Source organism: Neophocaena asiaeorientalis, unplaced genomic scaffold, assembly GCF_003031525.2.
Source record: "Neophocaena asiaeorientalis asiaeorientalis breed wild unplaced genomic scaffold, Neophocaena_asiaeorientalis_V1.1 scaffold251, whole genome shotgun sequence".
Classification (NCBI taxonomy): Eukaryota; Metazoa; Chordata; class Mammalia; order Artiodactyla; family Phocoenidae; genus Neophocaena; species Neophocaena asiaeorientalis.
In genome coordinates this window covers 10,115,326-10,131,799 of record NW_020173377.1, presented here as the reverse complement: position 1 = coordinate 10,131,799, position 16,474 = coordinate 10,115,326, and the positions used below count along the sequence as shown (strand labels likewise).

At 46.0% G+C, this 16,474-nt stretch overlaps 1 protein-coding gene across 1 annotated transcript in view; it reads left to right on the top strand.

Annotated features, from left to right (window-relative positions):
* Positions 1–16,474, top strand: part of CADPS (calcium dependent secretion activator) — a gene marked incomplete at its 5' end in the record, with an annotated part of 468,533 nt that overhangs the window by 260,072 nt on the left and 191,987 nt on the right. The window contains one exon of the mRNA XM_024746317.1: positions 12,402–12,513. Within this exon, the coding sequence (XP_024602085.1) occupies positions 12,402–12,513 (112 nt within the window). The remainder of the gene's footprint in view (positions 1–12,401; positions 12,514–16,474) is intronic.

The following is a 16,474-nucleotide window of genomic DNA, read 5'->3' as shown; positions in this document are numbered from 1 at the left end:
AACTTGCATCCAGTTTTTTATACATTTTTTTACAAGATGGTCTGGAAGAGGCCTTTTAGTGTGTTTAATATTATGTGCGTGGGAGTCCCAAAGTAAATGTAGCTGGGCCCTGTGGAGGACCCCTGTGGTCCGCCCAAGGAGAGCCAGATTTGACTGGGAACATAGGTAGTGTTTTCACCCCACTTTTCAAGAACAACTCTCTGGCTCCACATTGGGCCTATGCCATCGCACTTGGTCTAGAGAGCAATTTCCCCGATGCTCTAAGACAACACCTCAGTTCTTACCGAAGGACATTGGGCCAGCTGGCCTGTTCACCATTTCCCTTTGAGGCTCCTGGCATTCATGGCCACTCCCAGCGGTTTCTCACAAATGTGAAACAGAGAGAAAAAAGAATAAATCCACCAGCCAGTCCTTGGGGGAAGAGACAAGCTTAGCTCACAACAGGGTCCTCAGGGATCCCTCTCTGTGGGATGGTGGGAACCCAGCCCGGGAGAGCAAAACCAACAACAGCTCCTATAATCCCCTCTACCAAAGGCAACTGGGAGGTCTCACAGGAGGGGGCTGGCTGCTTGGAGGGCAGCCAAAGCTCTGAGTGGCCATCCCTGAATCCCCAAGGGCTGCCTCTGTGTGCCCATCACAGCTTGGATGCCCACTCGGACAGAGCCACAAATGTTGGAGGCGCTCAAGTGTTGCCGAGGTTGGCTTAGTGCTCATCACCTTCCACGTGGGAGGCTTAATCTGGAACGCCTTTGATGTGGTTAGGGCTCCCCCTGGGAGCACTTGACCACAAGCGGTGTGAGAGACACTGGCTGCCGGCCTTGGCCTTAGGAGGCGTTGACCCTCTTGCTCTTTAGGGGACCTAGACAGTTCCTGTGGCAGCCTTCACCAGCACACTCAGGCCTGAGTCCAGTTCTTACACTGTGGAGAAACTGCCTCATTTGACACTGGCAAACAGGGAGGTTGTTTTATGAGGACATACGAGCTGGGAACTATTTTTTCAAACCAACAAGGTTATTAGGCGGGTGTTTATTGCGTGACTGCAATAGACTTTTTAAAAATATGAAAGGACTGTGAGATGGGTCTGAGCTCTCCAGTATGTGCTCTTCTAGCTGAGGGCTCCAGACCAATCTACACCATATGGAGTAGCACCGGGATGATGTGATCAGGCACCAGATAAAGGCACTGTATCAGTTAGTTATTGCTGTGTAACAGACTGTCTCAAAACTCAGTGGCTTAAAACCACAGTCATTTATTTCATTCACTTATCTGCAAATCAGGCCAGGCTCAGCTGGGTGGCTGTGCTTCACGTGGTGGGTCTGGTTGGCCTTGGCTCTGCACTGTGGCTTGGGCTCAGGCCTGCTCCATGTAGACCATTGTGGGATCCAGGCTGAAGCATCCACAGCTACCTGGAGGAAGTTCTGCTGATGGTGATGACAGAGGCTCAGGAGAAGAAGCCCGAGCGTTCAAGCACATTTCAAGCCTCTGCTTCCATTACATCTGCTAATACCTCATTGGCCGAGGAAGCCACCTGGGTAATTTCAAAGTCAGATTTGGGGATTATATGTGCTCTGCCCAGAAGGAGACCAAAGCAAGTAGTCACATGGACAAGGCTAATACCAGTGGGGCAGGAAGAAAACTTTTCTCCTGGAGAAGGCAGGAGAAGGTGAATCTCTTTGAGTAATACTCTGATATACCTGCCAGGGTCAAGAAAAGGCCAGTGAAGGATGAGAGGCGGGATGGGGGTGAGAGGAAATGTTTCAGGCACTTTGAGAGAAAGTGAGAATCCCTTTGCCATAGCTGCCCCCAAAAATCAACCCAAATTCAAGTCCCAATTTTATTTTACCCAGACTGAGAAAACGCAAAAGCCACTACTCAGATGGTTTTGAAAGCACTTACAAGGTCAGCTCACATCTTGATGTTTGATTCTAGTGCTGTCACCTGGACTAAGTTGTTCTGTATCTCTCAGATGTCCTGAATAGTTACGGAGGGCTTTATTGATGACCGGGCTGGGTAGCATTTTCACACCGAATTCTAACAAGAGGTATGCTAAGAGGGAAGCACTATTAGCATCCCATTTTACAGGTAAGAAAATAGAGGCCACAAGACATTCAGTCAGCTGCTTAAAATCACTCGGGTAGACAGTGGCACAGCTGGGTGTAGAATCCAGGCTGCTAGACTCCCGAGCCTGCTCCCTTAATCCTGAACCCCCCTGGATAATGCAGGCTGCCCTTTGTTAAGAACTTACATTGTACTCAGTGCTTCTGTCATTTAATTGGGGGACAGGCAGATAGAAAGCCCTATACGGTAGATACTGTTAATGTGCCCATTTCATAAACATGAAAACTGAGATCTGAGAGGCTAATAAATTTGTCTGAGAAAATAAAGCTGTGAAATGATAAAAATTAAACAGGCTGACTCCAGAATTCATCCCCACTGCACCAGCTTCCTCATTTGTAAATGAGGAGCTTGGCCACAGTGATCTTCAGGGCTCCTGTCAACTCTGAGTCTGTTGCTCTGTGTCCCCCAGTTGTTTCTCCTCATTTGGTTCATGCTCTTAGTAGAACTGGCTGGAATGCGAAGGGGTTTGCATTGCATTCTGTAATTGCCCTGGCCAGGTTTCCTGACAGGTATAGCCTCTCTGACTGTATACCGTGAGCTTTCTAGAGCCTGTGAGGTGTCCTAAGGCAGGTTGAAGTTCTAAAGACACAGTCAACTAGAGCACCTCCTAGTTGTTTATGAAAATCACAGGTTGCAACCCTAATAATAAGGCCCAGGTTACAAGAACAATTATAGGAAAAAGCCCAGTGGGGGAAATTAAACAGGCGTTGGTTGACTGAGTCACAGAGAGAAGAAAGTGAATGAATATGTCCCCAGCAACCTCCTGCGAGTGCCTTTTTGATGTCCACCATGCAGTGAACAATTCCTTTTCTCTAACGGTCCTTAGGAACTTGGAATAAACAGATGATTAGAGGAAGGCAGCTAGGTGATGGAGATGCAGGAGAACCTCAGAATGGGGAGACAGCCATCATTTCCAATGACAAAAACTCACCGCCTTTCATAATGACAGAGGATGTCTTTAGGCCAAGCTATAAACTCCATTCCAGCGAAGGCAACCCTGTCAAGCCACGTGAGGTGCTGTCATCTTCATGATGTACCCCGTGATGCCCAACCCCAGGCCCACCCCACCCACTGTACAAGCACCACATCCCACCCCGTGCACCCTAGTCCCACACCATTCTATTACTTAGCTCCAACCTTGGGTTTCCCATTTAGATTTTCTTCTTGACCATTTATATATATTCTTACGAGTCAACCTCCAGTGAAGAATAGAGTCTAAGCTCTCAGAGCTGGATGGGATCTTGACAAGTCCAGGCTCCAGTGGATTTCTGGTTTCCGGTCTGGCATGTAAAGAGCTTGGAAGGCGTGGTTTTTGTCCTCACAACAAGAAAAAGGCTGAACAAATGGAAAATCAGCAACTCTTCTTAGATCCATCAGAGAATTTTAGGTCACAGGGCAAACCGCTGCCCGCAGATTTAGAGAGATAGACAAACGGATACAGAGAATCATAGCCTCCTGGAACAGAGAACTGGGAGAAGAAATGGCTCCTGGAGCCATAAGGGGTTCCATTTGCCCCACATGTCACTTCCAACAAAAGTGATGAAAAGACAAAAAACACAGTTTGAAGAGACAGGTATGGTAGAGATGTTGGAATTATCAGACTGGGAATTTAAATCAACTCTGATTAATATGTTAAGGTATCTAATGGCAAAAAGAAAAAAAAGTAGACAACATATAAGAACAGAAGGGTAATATAAGCTGAGTGATGAAAACTCTAAGGAGGAACCAAAAGGAAATGCTAGAAATCAAATACCCAGGCTTTTGTCTTTAGGACAGAAAATATCAATATATTTGCTTCCCTACCCCTATTATAGAGATAAGTAAATTGAGACCCTACCAGTGGTTTGTCCAAGGTCGCATAGCTAATGAGAAAATTAGGATTGATGCACAGATCTCCTATATTTGATTTCCTCTGGCCTTCATTCAACAGGCATTTATCAAGTGCTTCTTCTGCACTGGGCAGAGCTAAACGTTGGACTACAACAGTGGTGGGCTTGGTCCCTGCCCTTATAAAGTTTATAGTATAGAATGTTCCTGTACTTCCTCTTTAACCATGCCAAAGAATGTAAGTCCAGGAGAAGCCACCGTGGTTCAATTTCGCTTTCAACTTGAATCTCATTTCCAAATGTGCATACGTCTGTGGAGAAAATCACAATTCATTGAATTCATTTCTTCAGTAAACGCTTGTTGGACATGTGCCATGTGACAGGCACTGCCCTAGGTGCTGGGGATACAGCCATCCTCAGACATAGCAGGGAAACAGACACAGATCCCTGCCCTTGAGGAGTTTACATTCTAGTAGGAGGAGACAAACAAGAAACCACATCCAGAAGTACTTGCTTCTGGGTAAAGTTCTGACTGTCCACGCTACGTAAATATACCACCCACCCTCTTCCTGGCACTTCTAACCTTTCTTTTCTGGGTGGATGGCAGTTCCTGTGACTAAGCTGGGAAAACCTGAGAGGAGCAGATGTGCAGGGAGAACACTAAAGCTGAGATTTGAGCACATTTGATTTCCAATTCCTGGAGAGGAGCTCTTCCAGTGGAAATGTCAGATAGGCAGATTGGAGCCTCCATCCCTCCACCTCCCAGACAACCCGATTTTTACAAAGCAAACGCCTCATTTATGTAGAGAAGAGGTAGTTTAGCTTTTCTAGTACATTAAAGGGCCCGAATCACATCCTGTCCATGAGTTTGCATGAAACACACTGCGATGGTACAATTGATTCGCTTGATGTAGAATATCATGCCGTCTGCCTGAAAGGCAGGCCAACAGATTTTAATGTGGTTGTCTCCAGGCAATTACTAACTTTCCCTCTTAGCAACGGGACCAAGGGACTTTTATTCCCCGAAATGACACTCCTCCCTTGTTAAAGCTGGAAGTTAGTTTTACGAACCACACCGATCTAACCCCCAGCTCGCATGAGCCATATACCTTGAATAAATGCAAATCCAGTCTCCGTGGCATGAATGATGACCTTATGCTGAGCATCGCCATGGCAACTAATGACATCATCCCCCAACACCAAACTGCACAAAATCCAGTTCTCCAAGGGTCCTCGTTTGCCTGAAGTGGATGTGTTCTTGGCTTAGTCACATACGCATTCGTAAATATCACTCTGTTGTCAAAGGTTTGCAGTGGATGTTTACTGTCATTTGGGAGGTATATTCCCTTTGTGGAAAATGTTTGTTTTTTGTTCATGGGGGGGTGGGGGAAATTCTGATGAAAATTACTGTGTGTATTTGATTAGCAACATTTGTTGATAACATATGGTCTGAGGAGGCTTCCGCAAATAAGAGGCTTTAAATAGTAAACAGAGCTGTGACTGAGATGGAGCAGATGCTCGCCAAACACACAGTAGAAGGTTGCTTTGCCCGTAGATTTCTCCCCCCCTCCACCCAAGCACATCCCTCTCCCTTATTTTCTCCCCCAGATCAAAGTATTCACTTTCAAAGCAGTGGCCCTATGGAACAGGTTCGGAGAAATAGTGTGCTGTGACTTTAAAAATCACCTACACCCTCCCCCAAATATGAATTATCTGTTACTCTTGTTTATTATTTGATATTAATAATGATGTAGTGTGACTGAATGAGTCAGCCAGCTCAAGTGGATCTGGAAGCAGCATTTGGGCACCACGTGTCTGAAATGCTGTGATACACAGTCCCCGGTTTTCCAGTACACCAAGAGTGCTAGCAAGAGCTCCAGGAAGAATTTAGAGCAGCACATTGAATCGCCATGGGGTGAGCTCTCCTTGTAAGTGCATGTTTACAGTTTATCTTTGTGGCTGCGCTCTGGTGAGCATACGTACTTCTCATCTGCTAATGAAAACAAAAGTACTCCCATGAGCCGGCGATTTAACTGTGTATATAGCAGGGGTCAGCAGACATTTTCAGTAAAGGACCAGAAAGTAAATAATTGAGGCTTGTTGGCCATAAGGTCTCTGTCGTAACTGCTCACCTCTGCTTTTGAAGTGCAAAAGGTGATTTGTATCAATAAATAGATGGGCATAGCTGTGTCCTAATAAAACTTTATTGATGGGCATTGAAATTTGAATTTCATGTAATTTTCATGTGTCCCAAAATATTACTCTTCTTTTAATTATTTTCAGTCACTTAAAAATGTAAAAAAAAACATTCTTAGTTCATCAGCCATACATGAGCATGTAGTCAGCCACACTTGACTCACAGACCTCAGTTTACCAACCCCTGGTCTATAATCCTAAAATGAAAGACTTACTTTCTTTGGTGCTTTCCACATGCTGGGTATTGTGTTGAACACTGTATATGCAATAGTTTATGTCCTACTTATCCTTCCATCGACTCTCTGGGGTCAGTACTATTCTTATCCCCAGTTACAGATGTGAAAGCCAAGGCTTCAGCTCACACCTAACAACTGTTATCATTTCTGGACGTGACATCACCCTAAGTAGAATATCACATCCATAAGGGCAGCGCTGATATCTCATGCATCTTTGGGTCCACAGCAGCACCTAACACAGTGATTTGCACGTCGTAGACATTCAGGAAGTGTTTTCTAAATGCAGGGCATAGTAGAGGTCTGAGCCCTCAGCAGTGGAAGTCAGAGCTTCATCCAACACCATGTGCACATGTAGGTTCGTCAGCTGGACTGTTCTTCTCTTTGTTCTCCAGCCTCTTGCAAAAGGTATTTGATTTGGAATGAGCACACATGTGTCAATACACGTTCCTTCATTTTTGGAGGTGCCACTGTGGGTGACTGCAGTTCCGTAGTCTGTGCCTGTGTTGCTTCTGGTTGAAAAGAGCAAAAATAATAACAGTAGCTCATTTTGTAACTCAGCGGTGCTTTCCAACATTATACTGTCAGCATCCACATTTCTTCCAGCTCTTGGCCTCATGAGCTAACCACTCCTTGACCTTCAAAGACCTACGCCCTGCTCCTCAGAATGCCGTCCTTGCTGCTATGTCGTCTGGGTCCCCTCTTCATGCTGCCAGCCACTCTGTACACTTCAGAGTTGGTGTGCTCTGACAAAACATCTGATCCTCAAGGAGATAAACCCTCACTTTGGCTTAAAGGGGACAGTCACACTCTTGGATATTTCCTGTGTGGCATCTCTCCACAATCCCCTGAATCTGGTGACATAAGTATTCTGAATTTGTCACATCTTCCTAGTCATTAAACAAATATTTATTGTGTGCCGCCCTGTGCTTGGTACAGTAGATTTAACACACACACACACACACACACACACACACACACACACACACATACACTATGCTCCTTGCCCCAGGGTATTAACCATCTAGAGAGAGAGCCAGATACACACACACATAATTGTCACACTACACTCTAATACTGTGTTATGAGTTACAGAGAAGCAGTAAAGCTCTATGGTTTAATGCATGGGCTTTCAGGTCAGAAACTCTGAGTTTGAAGCCCAGCTCTGTGATAGCTTGAAACCCTGGCCCAGTTACTTAACCTCTCCAAGTCCTAGTTTCTCCATTGATAAAGTGGGGATAATCAGGATATATCTTGCAGAACTGTCAGAAGGATTACATGAGATAACCCATGAAAAGCCCTCAGCCCAGGGCCTGGCAGACCATAAGCACTGGATAATTGGTGACTATTTTTAGTGCTTTTGTGAGCTAGCTGTACAGTGTGAGCGTAGCAGCAGATACGATAAGATCAGGGAAGTGAGACACCTCACCCACTTGACTTTAGGTACTTTATGTTCAGAGAGAAGTTAGTTAACCTTCCCAACTGCTCCTTGCCATAATACTATCAACCTCTGGTCTTTTCAAGTCAAAGCAAAATTTTATTTCAGTCCTGGGAAACTTTTAAAAGAGATATTCATTTAAATAGCCACAGCCAGTGCTCAGCAAAGGAAAAGAAATGAGCAGAGGAGAAGGCGACAATGAGAAATAGATTCATTCATTATTACGTGGCTCCACCAAAAGGCCAAGGTTCCACCACGGACTGATTTGTCTGCAGGTTACGTAGTGCTCTGTGAAGTATATTGAGCGTGTGAAATAAATCTAGAGCAGCCCAGAGTCCCATCCGTTTTGAAACAGAACTTTCCAGTTGAGTTCCGGAGGTAATTGATACTCACTGGATCCAGACACAGAGGAGCAAGTTGAGGCATTTGGGCGCAAGGCAACGTGGCGGCATGGCTAAGAGTTTGGGTTGTGGAGTCAGATTGCCCTTTGCTCCCTGTGACCTTGGACACATGACTAACCTGCTCTCTGAGCCTCAATTTCCTCATCTGTAACTATGGGGGTGGTAGTTATAAGCATTTCACAGGATGGCCAAGAGGGCTTAAAAGGACAAAATACACGTATGACCATCTTAACATTTTGGAGATGGGAATGTGTGCCTGGCACATAGGAAGCTCTGAAGAAATATTAGCTGTTTTTGTTATAGTCAGGTCTTTCCATGGCCGGAAAAAGACAAAAAGTGGACATTTTCATGATTTTTTTCCCAAAGGGGACAGGGGCAGGGAAAGTGCTGATAACTAAATCTCCCTGGGGCTCCTATGAATAGAAAGCATTGACCAAAAGAAGGCAGGAGTGGTTTTCACAGAGTCCTGTGACTGTAGCGACCTCCCCTGCATGGCCCATCCTCTGGCCACGCTAAACAGACTGGGTGGCCTTGGGCTCAGAGCCCGATTCACGAGCTTGCGACCGCTGGGGCCGCACAGGTCCCACGCTCAGGCCATTTGGTTTCATGCTCCGCGTTGCCGTCATGACATTCTTAATTATTTGATCATTGAGCTCGAGTCAGTTAAGTGGGGTCTGATGGAATAATGAGCATGTGTTTGAGCAAAGGAAATCCTCAGAGAAAGGAAAACACTGTATTTTAGTATCTTGAATGGCACTTTTTCCTGCTTTTTGAACAAGGAGCCCACATTTTCGTTTTGCACTGGGCCCTGAGAATGACGTAGCTGGTCCTGATTAGGCTTTCTTTTTTTGCTTGCTCCACTGGGCCAGGTAGCCATCTTGAAATCTGGTGGGTAAATTGGGATTCAGTAGCGACCTAGCAACTTGAGGTGAGCCAAGGGTCATGGTAGGAAGCCAAGAGCACAGCTGCAGGCCTGGTGGAAAGGAAAAGCAACTCACTGTCCAAATGCACAGGGGTTGTCAGGGCAGCCTCCAGTGGCTTCAACTCCATCCAGCTGATGGGGTCTCAGAGCCCTCGCCCTGCCCCACGGTCTGAGTCACGTTGAACACATTTTGAGCTGAGCATCCTTGGGTAGCCGCAGGGGTTCAGGCAGACTGGGTTCGTGCCCACAGAACAGGCCAGAAAATCCCTACAAACCAGTTTCAAGGACGGTGTCACAGGGATCCAGTGTGGGAAATTCCCAGGGACCTGCGATTAAGGCCTCTTTATGGCTTAGTGTTAGAGCATCTCATTCCAGAACTCTCTTTGTTTCCGGCAGGAATCTTCCTTATCTCCATGACCAAGCATGACAAATGCCCAAAGAGACTCATAGCACAAGTAACCATGAACAGTAAAGCAATGATCATGTTTTTTGCCAAAATTGTTAATCATTGGTCATGTGTGTTATTGACCATCATGACAGTAATAGCAGCAAGAGCTATAAACTGGGAATTAAGAGGTTTGTGTTCCAGCCCAGCTTGATCACAGTTCCCTGGAATAAAATGGACAAGGTCTTGAGGTTCTTTCTCAGTTTTCTCATCTGTGAAATGGGTACAATATGAACTGTTTTACCTCTTACCCTGTGTAATAGGAAGGGTAATGTCCATCTTGCTTGCCCAGCAAAGCGTCAGATACTCAGTAGGTGCTTAACAAATACGTGTTGAATGGATAACGCAAAATATAAGTGATTATCACTGTTACTAGAATACATCTTGTGTATCCTCATTTGGGGAAGGGAAGGTAGCCAAAATCTGGGGGACTCTTATGCTGTTCCAAGCCTGCTGCTATTTACTCTTTATAAGTATCCTGTGAAATGATATTATTTTATAGCTCAGGAAACTGAGGTTCAGGGATGTTAATTAACTTGCCCCAAGTCCTGCAGTTTGTAAGTGACTCATCAGGATTTGAACTAAGAATGCTGGGTTCAAAACCTTATGCCTTGTCACGTTGCCTTTGCTAGGACAAGGGTTCCCCTATCCTAGGAGCTTGCTGCTGTGGCTGATGTCCAAAATTAGGAGCTTCCATGTGTACATCTCACCCGTCGCTGTTGTGTTTGAAACCTGTTGTTTCCCGCCCTGCCTCACGTTCTCTCCGTGTCCTCCCCCTTTCTCTCTTGCGAGTGTTGTGCTTTCTCAGTGGTTCTTGCACACTTGGATCCCCATGGAGCTGGGCACCCCCTTATCTCCTTCTGGTGCTCTCTTACCCACAGTCTAGAGTCCTCAGGTCTTTGAGTTTAGTTAATGGGATTTATTCGAGTGAGTGCAACCTTGACACTAGAAGTCAGGCTTCCATCATTTACAAAAGAGGAAATACAAACAGCCAATGAACACAGAGTAAAATAGTCAAGCCTGCTATTAATCAAGGAAAGGCCCATGAGAACGGCAGTGATTAAATTGGCCAGAAGAAAAAGTGAATAGGGACACCCAGAGTGGGCAAGAAGCCATGTGATTTGCGCTCCTTTTCCCAGATGGTAGGAGGACAGTCACCAACTGTGTGGAAAGCATTTTGGGAACAGGTGTCCCAAGCCTTGAAAGTTTTCACCAATGAGCACAGTTCCTGCAGCACCGAAGGAGCACCATCATGTTTGTTGACAAATGAACGAAGAAACGATCTCCCATCTGACTCTCCACTTCCCAAGGAAATAGAGATGAAATTAAAAAGTAATGTCCAGCCCAATCTCAATAATAGAACAATGGTTAAATAAATTATGATGCATCCATCAGGTGTAACATAGTCATTAAAAATAATATCAAATGAGTAACTTAGAATATGGAAATTGGCCATTACGTAGGCAAAGTGAAAAAAAAAAACGTTTCTATACAAAATTATATCTATTCCCGTTTCCTAGTTCTGTAAAAGAATATATGTTGGCACGATTTATTTATTCAACAAATATTTATTAAGTGTCTTCTGTGTGCTAAGTACTGTGGTAATGCAATATAAACAAAACACACAGTCCATGCCCTTATGGAGCTTACAGAATACTAGAGGATTTAGCTGTTAAACAATCATGTAAGTAAATCAATCATGACAAATCCGATGATTGCTAGGACAGAAAATTAAGCAGTATGTTCAAGAGAGTTTGACACTGGAACAAAATTGAGGCTGGGAGATCAAGGGACATGTTCTCAGCTCTGCCTGAGCCCCAGAGAGGTAGCGGGTGAAGAGAAGGGTGGGGAGAAGCATTGCCAACAGAAGGAACTGTGCATGCAACAGCTCTGAGGTAGCACAATCAGGAGGCCCATGACACTCGAGTGGATGAGTGGGAGACCACACCAAGGGGTCTGGATTGTGCCCAGTGCAATGGAACAGGTGCCGTGGAAGGGTTTAGGGCAGGGGCTTAACGCAATCCAGTTGATACTTCCTGAAGATCATGCTGATTTCAGGTACAGAGTGGATGGAGATGACTCCGTAAGAATCATGATGAAAAGATCACATCTGAGGGGCCCATCAGGGGCTCATGTCAGCTCAGACTGGGACTCTACCCAGATGCTAGGTAGGCCAGGCTCTCCTCTTGGGAGATCTACTGTGATTCTCAGAGACCAGTGAGTGGGGAAGGGCGTTTCCCACATCGCATCCTTCGACCTTTGTTCCTCTTTAACAGGGCTAAACTAAGCTTCATCCATTGCTCTATTCAACATAACTTTGAATGCCAGTGGAAATGGGGCTCCCTCCCTTCCCACTACTATTGAGGTCTCATTGTAAAGTCAGGTGTTAGCTCCTGCCGAATGAGGCTCCATCTCAAAATCTAGAACAGCGGTTTCCAAGAACTAGGGATTCTTGGAAAGGCTACAAGGAAATATTAGTGGTTACCCTGGAATAGTTTGTAGGGATAGCAAATGCGTGGGGCAAATTTCTCACCAACTCTATTTCATGCTAATTCCAAGTGATTCCTTCTAGTGCTCTGTGAAGACCCCTGGCAACTTTCTGAGCATCTGTCTTGCATTTGCCTAACAAGATAATTAACACTTTTTGTCATTCTGGCAGCTTGGGAGGGGAGGGGGATGTGACAGCCAGCATGCCTTGCTGCCTCAATGCCTAGATGCCTCGGGTTAACCCTGCATTCACCCGACCCAGGAAGAAGGCGGGGCTAAGTTTAGCGTTGTCAAGGCGGAGGTCTCCGCACTGACCTCTCTGATTCTGTCTGCAGCTGGGGCACCCAGGGTGACTTCTCTACGACCCACGCACTGCCCGCTGTGAAGGTGAAGCTGTTCACAGAAAGCACAGGAGTCCTGGCCTTGGAGGACAAGGAACTGGGACGGGTAAGTGATCCCCATCACAAGAAGCTGTGGAGGGCCGGAGTCCCCGGGTCCCGAGAGGCAGTATTGCCAATTTCTGATAAGCCCAGGTTCGAGGTTTGACTCCCTGGCTCTACTCTTTTTTTTTTTTCGGTACACGGGCCTCTCACTGCCGTGGCCTCTTCCGTTGCGGAGCACAGGCTCCGGACGCGCAGGCTCAGCGGCCATGGCTCACGGGCCCAGCCGCTCAGCTGCATGTGGGATCTGCCCGGACCGGGGCACGAACCCGTGTCCCCTGCATCGGCAGGCGGACTCTCAACCACTGCGCCACCAGGGAAACCCCCTGGCTCTACTCTTCATTGATTGTGTGACCTTGGGCAAGACCCCCAACCTCGCCAAGCCTCAGTTTCCCCTCTTTAAATCTGTGTGCATTGCAGAAGATAGGTCAGGAGTTCTCCACACCATGAGCCCCAGACACCCTTGAGAGCAAGGATGTGCCATACCCTGTCTATCGTGAAGCAAAAGTATTATATAATTTAACAAACCGACACCCTAACAATTTTAAAATCAGCACAGTGACATAATATAAAAGATACATAAAAGGGAAATTATAATAGTTTCAAAATGTAAAGATTCAACCACAGCTGTACTGAAGACGCAAGGAAGGAGTCTTTACTTTTCCTGTATGGAGAGTCACTGTGCAGGTGACAAAGTCCCCTGCAGAGGACGGGGGCTCAAAAACCCAAGTATCAGTAATTTACTGAAACCGTAAACCAATCTTGGTAACAGAGTTTCCTTGATTTCCCTGGAAAAGTGCCAAACACGCTTATCGTGTATATGTAAAAAAGATTTAGGAGCTAGACTCGGTTAATCACCAGCAGTTTTTTCTACCTCCGTTCATATCTTGTGGGAATATTCAAAAATCAGGTGGGTTGTACGATTCCTCATCGTTGAGGAGTAGCTCGCTCACTGTAGGATGATTAGTATCCCTGGGCCCCGCCCATTCAATACCAGCAGAGCCCAGCACCAATTATTTTGTCAACCCAAAATGTCTCCCAAATTTCTGAAACATCTCAAGGGGTGATACCAATCCCTTTGAGTACCACTGGGATAATAATTCTTTTTTTTAAAAAATATTTATTTATTTATTTATTTGGCTGTGCCGGGTCTTAGTTGTGGCACACGGGCTCTTTTAGTTGCAGCATGCAGACTCTTAGTTGTGGCATGCATGCGGGATCTAGTTCCCCGACCAGGGATCGAGCCCAGGCCCCCTGCCTTGGGAGGGCAGAGTCTTAACCACTGGATCATGAGGGAAGTCCCAAAATTTTCTAGTAGTCTATTTTTTGGGGGGGCCACACTGTGCGGCATATGGGAATCTTAGATCTTACTTCCCCGACTGGGGTTTGAACCCGCGCCCCCTGCATTGGAAGCACAGAGTCTTAACCACTGGACTTCCAGGAAAGTCCCCAATAATTCTTATCTGAATAATTTCCTTTATAATATCTTCTTACGTCTCAGCTTTTGACTCTGTACCAAACAGATTTTCAGAACACAAGTTGGATTTGTTCCTTGCTAGCTTAAAATGCTTCTATGACTCCATACCGCTTGTAGTGAAACCTGAACTCTGTAGCACAGCCCACAGACGCTCGGGTGATCTGGCTCCTGCCCACCTCGCCAGCCTCATTTGCTGTCGCCTTTCCCCTCATCCAGTATGCACCAGCATCGCTGGCCAAATTTTAGTCCCTCAAATAAACCGAATTCTTTTTTTTTTTAACCGAATTCTTTTTCATCTCAGTAGTTGTGGCTTCGTCTCTGCCTGGAGCACTCTCCCCACTGCCCAACTCTTCCAAAGGCTACTTGCTTCTCTATATAAATGCCACCTCCTCCTCGGAGAGCCCTTTGCTGACTGACTGCCCATCCGCCTTCGTTTACTACTTCAGCTCCTCCCCATTCACATCCTCCACCGAACCTATCACCAATGAGACAGAGAATTTACAGAAATTTTGGCTTCTGTCTCCCCCACTGGACTGGAAAACTCCGTGGGAGAGAAACCTATTTTTTTCCTTTTTTAAAATTAAAGTGTAGTCAATTTACAATATGTTACTGGTTTCAGGTATGCAATGTTGTGATTCAATATTTTTACAGTTATTATAAAATATTGGCTGTATTCCTTGTGTTACACAATATATCCTTATATCTTATTTTATACATAGTGGTTTGTACCTCTTAATGCCCTACCCGCTTTTTGCCCCTGCCACCATCCCTCTTCGCATTGCAAGGGAGATACCATGACCGTGAAACTTATAATTATTTTGTTCACCACCCTATTCCTATACCCAGAGCCCAGCACATAGACTTAATAAATTTCATTTCTACTGGTTGAATGCATGATCCCTTCTGAAAGCTGTGTGACATTAGCCAATACATTTAACCTCTCTGAGCCTCTGATACAGCATCTGTAGAAAAATGACAGAATATCCCAAAGCAAGCACACAGGTACACACACCTAAGAACACCAGCAAGAACACATTAACCACACTTTCTTTTGTTTTTAATTAATTTATTTGTTCATTTTTGGCTGCGTTGGGTCTTCATTGCTGTGCACAGGCTTTCTCTACTTGTGGCGAGCGCGGACTACTCTTCGTTGCGGTGTGCGGGCTTCTCATTGCGGTGGCTTCTCTTGTTGCGGAGCACGGGCTCTAGGCGGACGGGCTTCAGCAGTTGTGGCACATGGGCTCAGTAGTTGTGGCTCACGGGCTCCAGAGCACAGACTCAGTAGTTGTGGCGCACAGGGTTAGTTGCTCCGCGGCATGTGGGATCTTCCCGGACCGGGGCACGAACCCGTGTCCCCTGCGTTGGCAGGCAGATTCTTAACCACTGTGCCACCAGGGAAGTCCCCTTCCTTTGTTTTCTCAATTCCTTAATCTGGCTTTCATCTATAGAACTGACCTGGGATCGTGTTACTAGGACCTAGACCGCAGATGGAAGTAAAACAAAAGGTAAACAAGGCTGATAGCAAAAAGAGTGCCCCCCACAAAAAAAGGAGGGAATGAAAGAAAAGAAGAGCTTTACCCATTATCTTTGAGAAATGACAAATACTCACTTCTGTCCTTAGGGAAAGAGAGACACACAGAGTGGGGGAAGGACCCTGCCTTTCCTTTTTCTTCAAACCTTTCTTTTTCCATGAAGACATGAATCAGGAATCAGGAGAGTCTCAGAGACCTAGAATATCAGTGTTAGAAGAGGCAAGTCCAGGAACCATCAACCTGAGTCCACTCCATGGGTCTCAGGAGCCCCTTGAAACCGTTTACACATGTTGGGGGGAGGGGCGTATGTGCATTTTTCTGGACTTGCTAATCCAAAGCATTCACCAGCTTCTCAAAGCTCTTTCCGCTCGAAAAAGTTAAAACACACTGGGCTAGTCAAAGCCTTTTCCTTTATAGAGGAGAAAACTGATTCCCGTGGAAGGCAGGAAACACACCCCCAGAGCCACCCAGTTAGTTGGGGCCCATATGCACAGTTGCATGTTTACCACTGGCCAGGCTACTGTCCTGAGGGCTCTGTGTGCAGCCCCTAACTGATTCTTTATCTGAATCCTATGAGGAAGGTCCAGTTATTACTCCTCCTGTACAGACCACTACACTGGGGCCCAGAGGAGGTAAGTGACTTGCCAGGAATGATGCCACGTCATCTCTGTTTTTTGTTTTTTTTTCTGTTTTTACTACACTGCGTTGTCCCTATGCAAAAATAAAAATCTTGGCTCTGCTGTTGGGGTGAAGGCCACGAGCTTGCCATTAATCTCTTAACAAATCATACTCTCCTCCAGTCTCATGACACATTCCCCCAGATACTAGTTTATACTTCCTGCCACAGAAAACTTTCCACCTTTGCGGTGGAGCCCGCCTGCCTGGCCCTTGCGCTGGTGGGACCGGCGCCCTCTGCTGGCAGCACCTCCACAGACAGCGGCTGGGGGACAAAAGGGCTC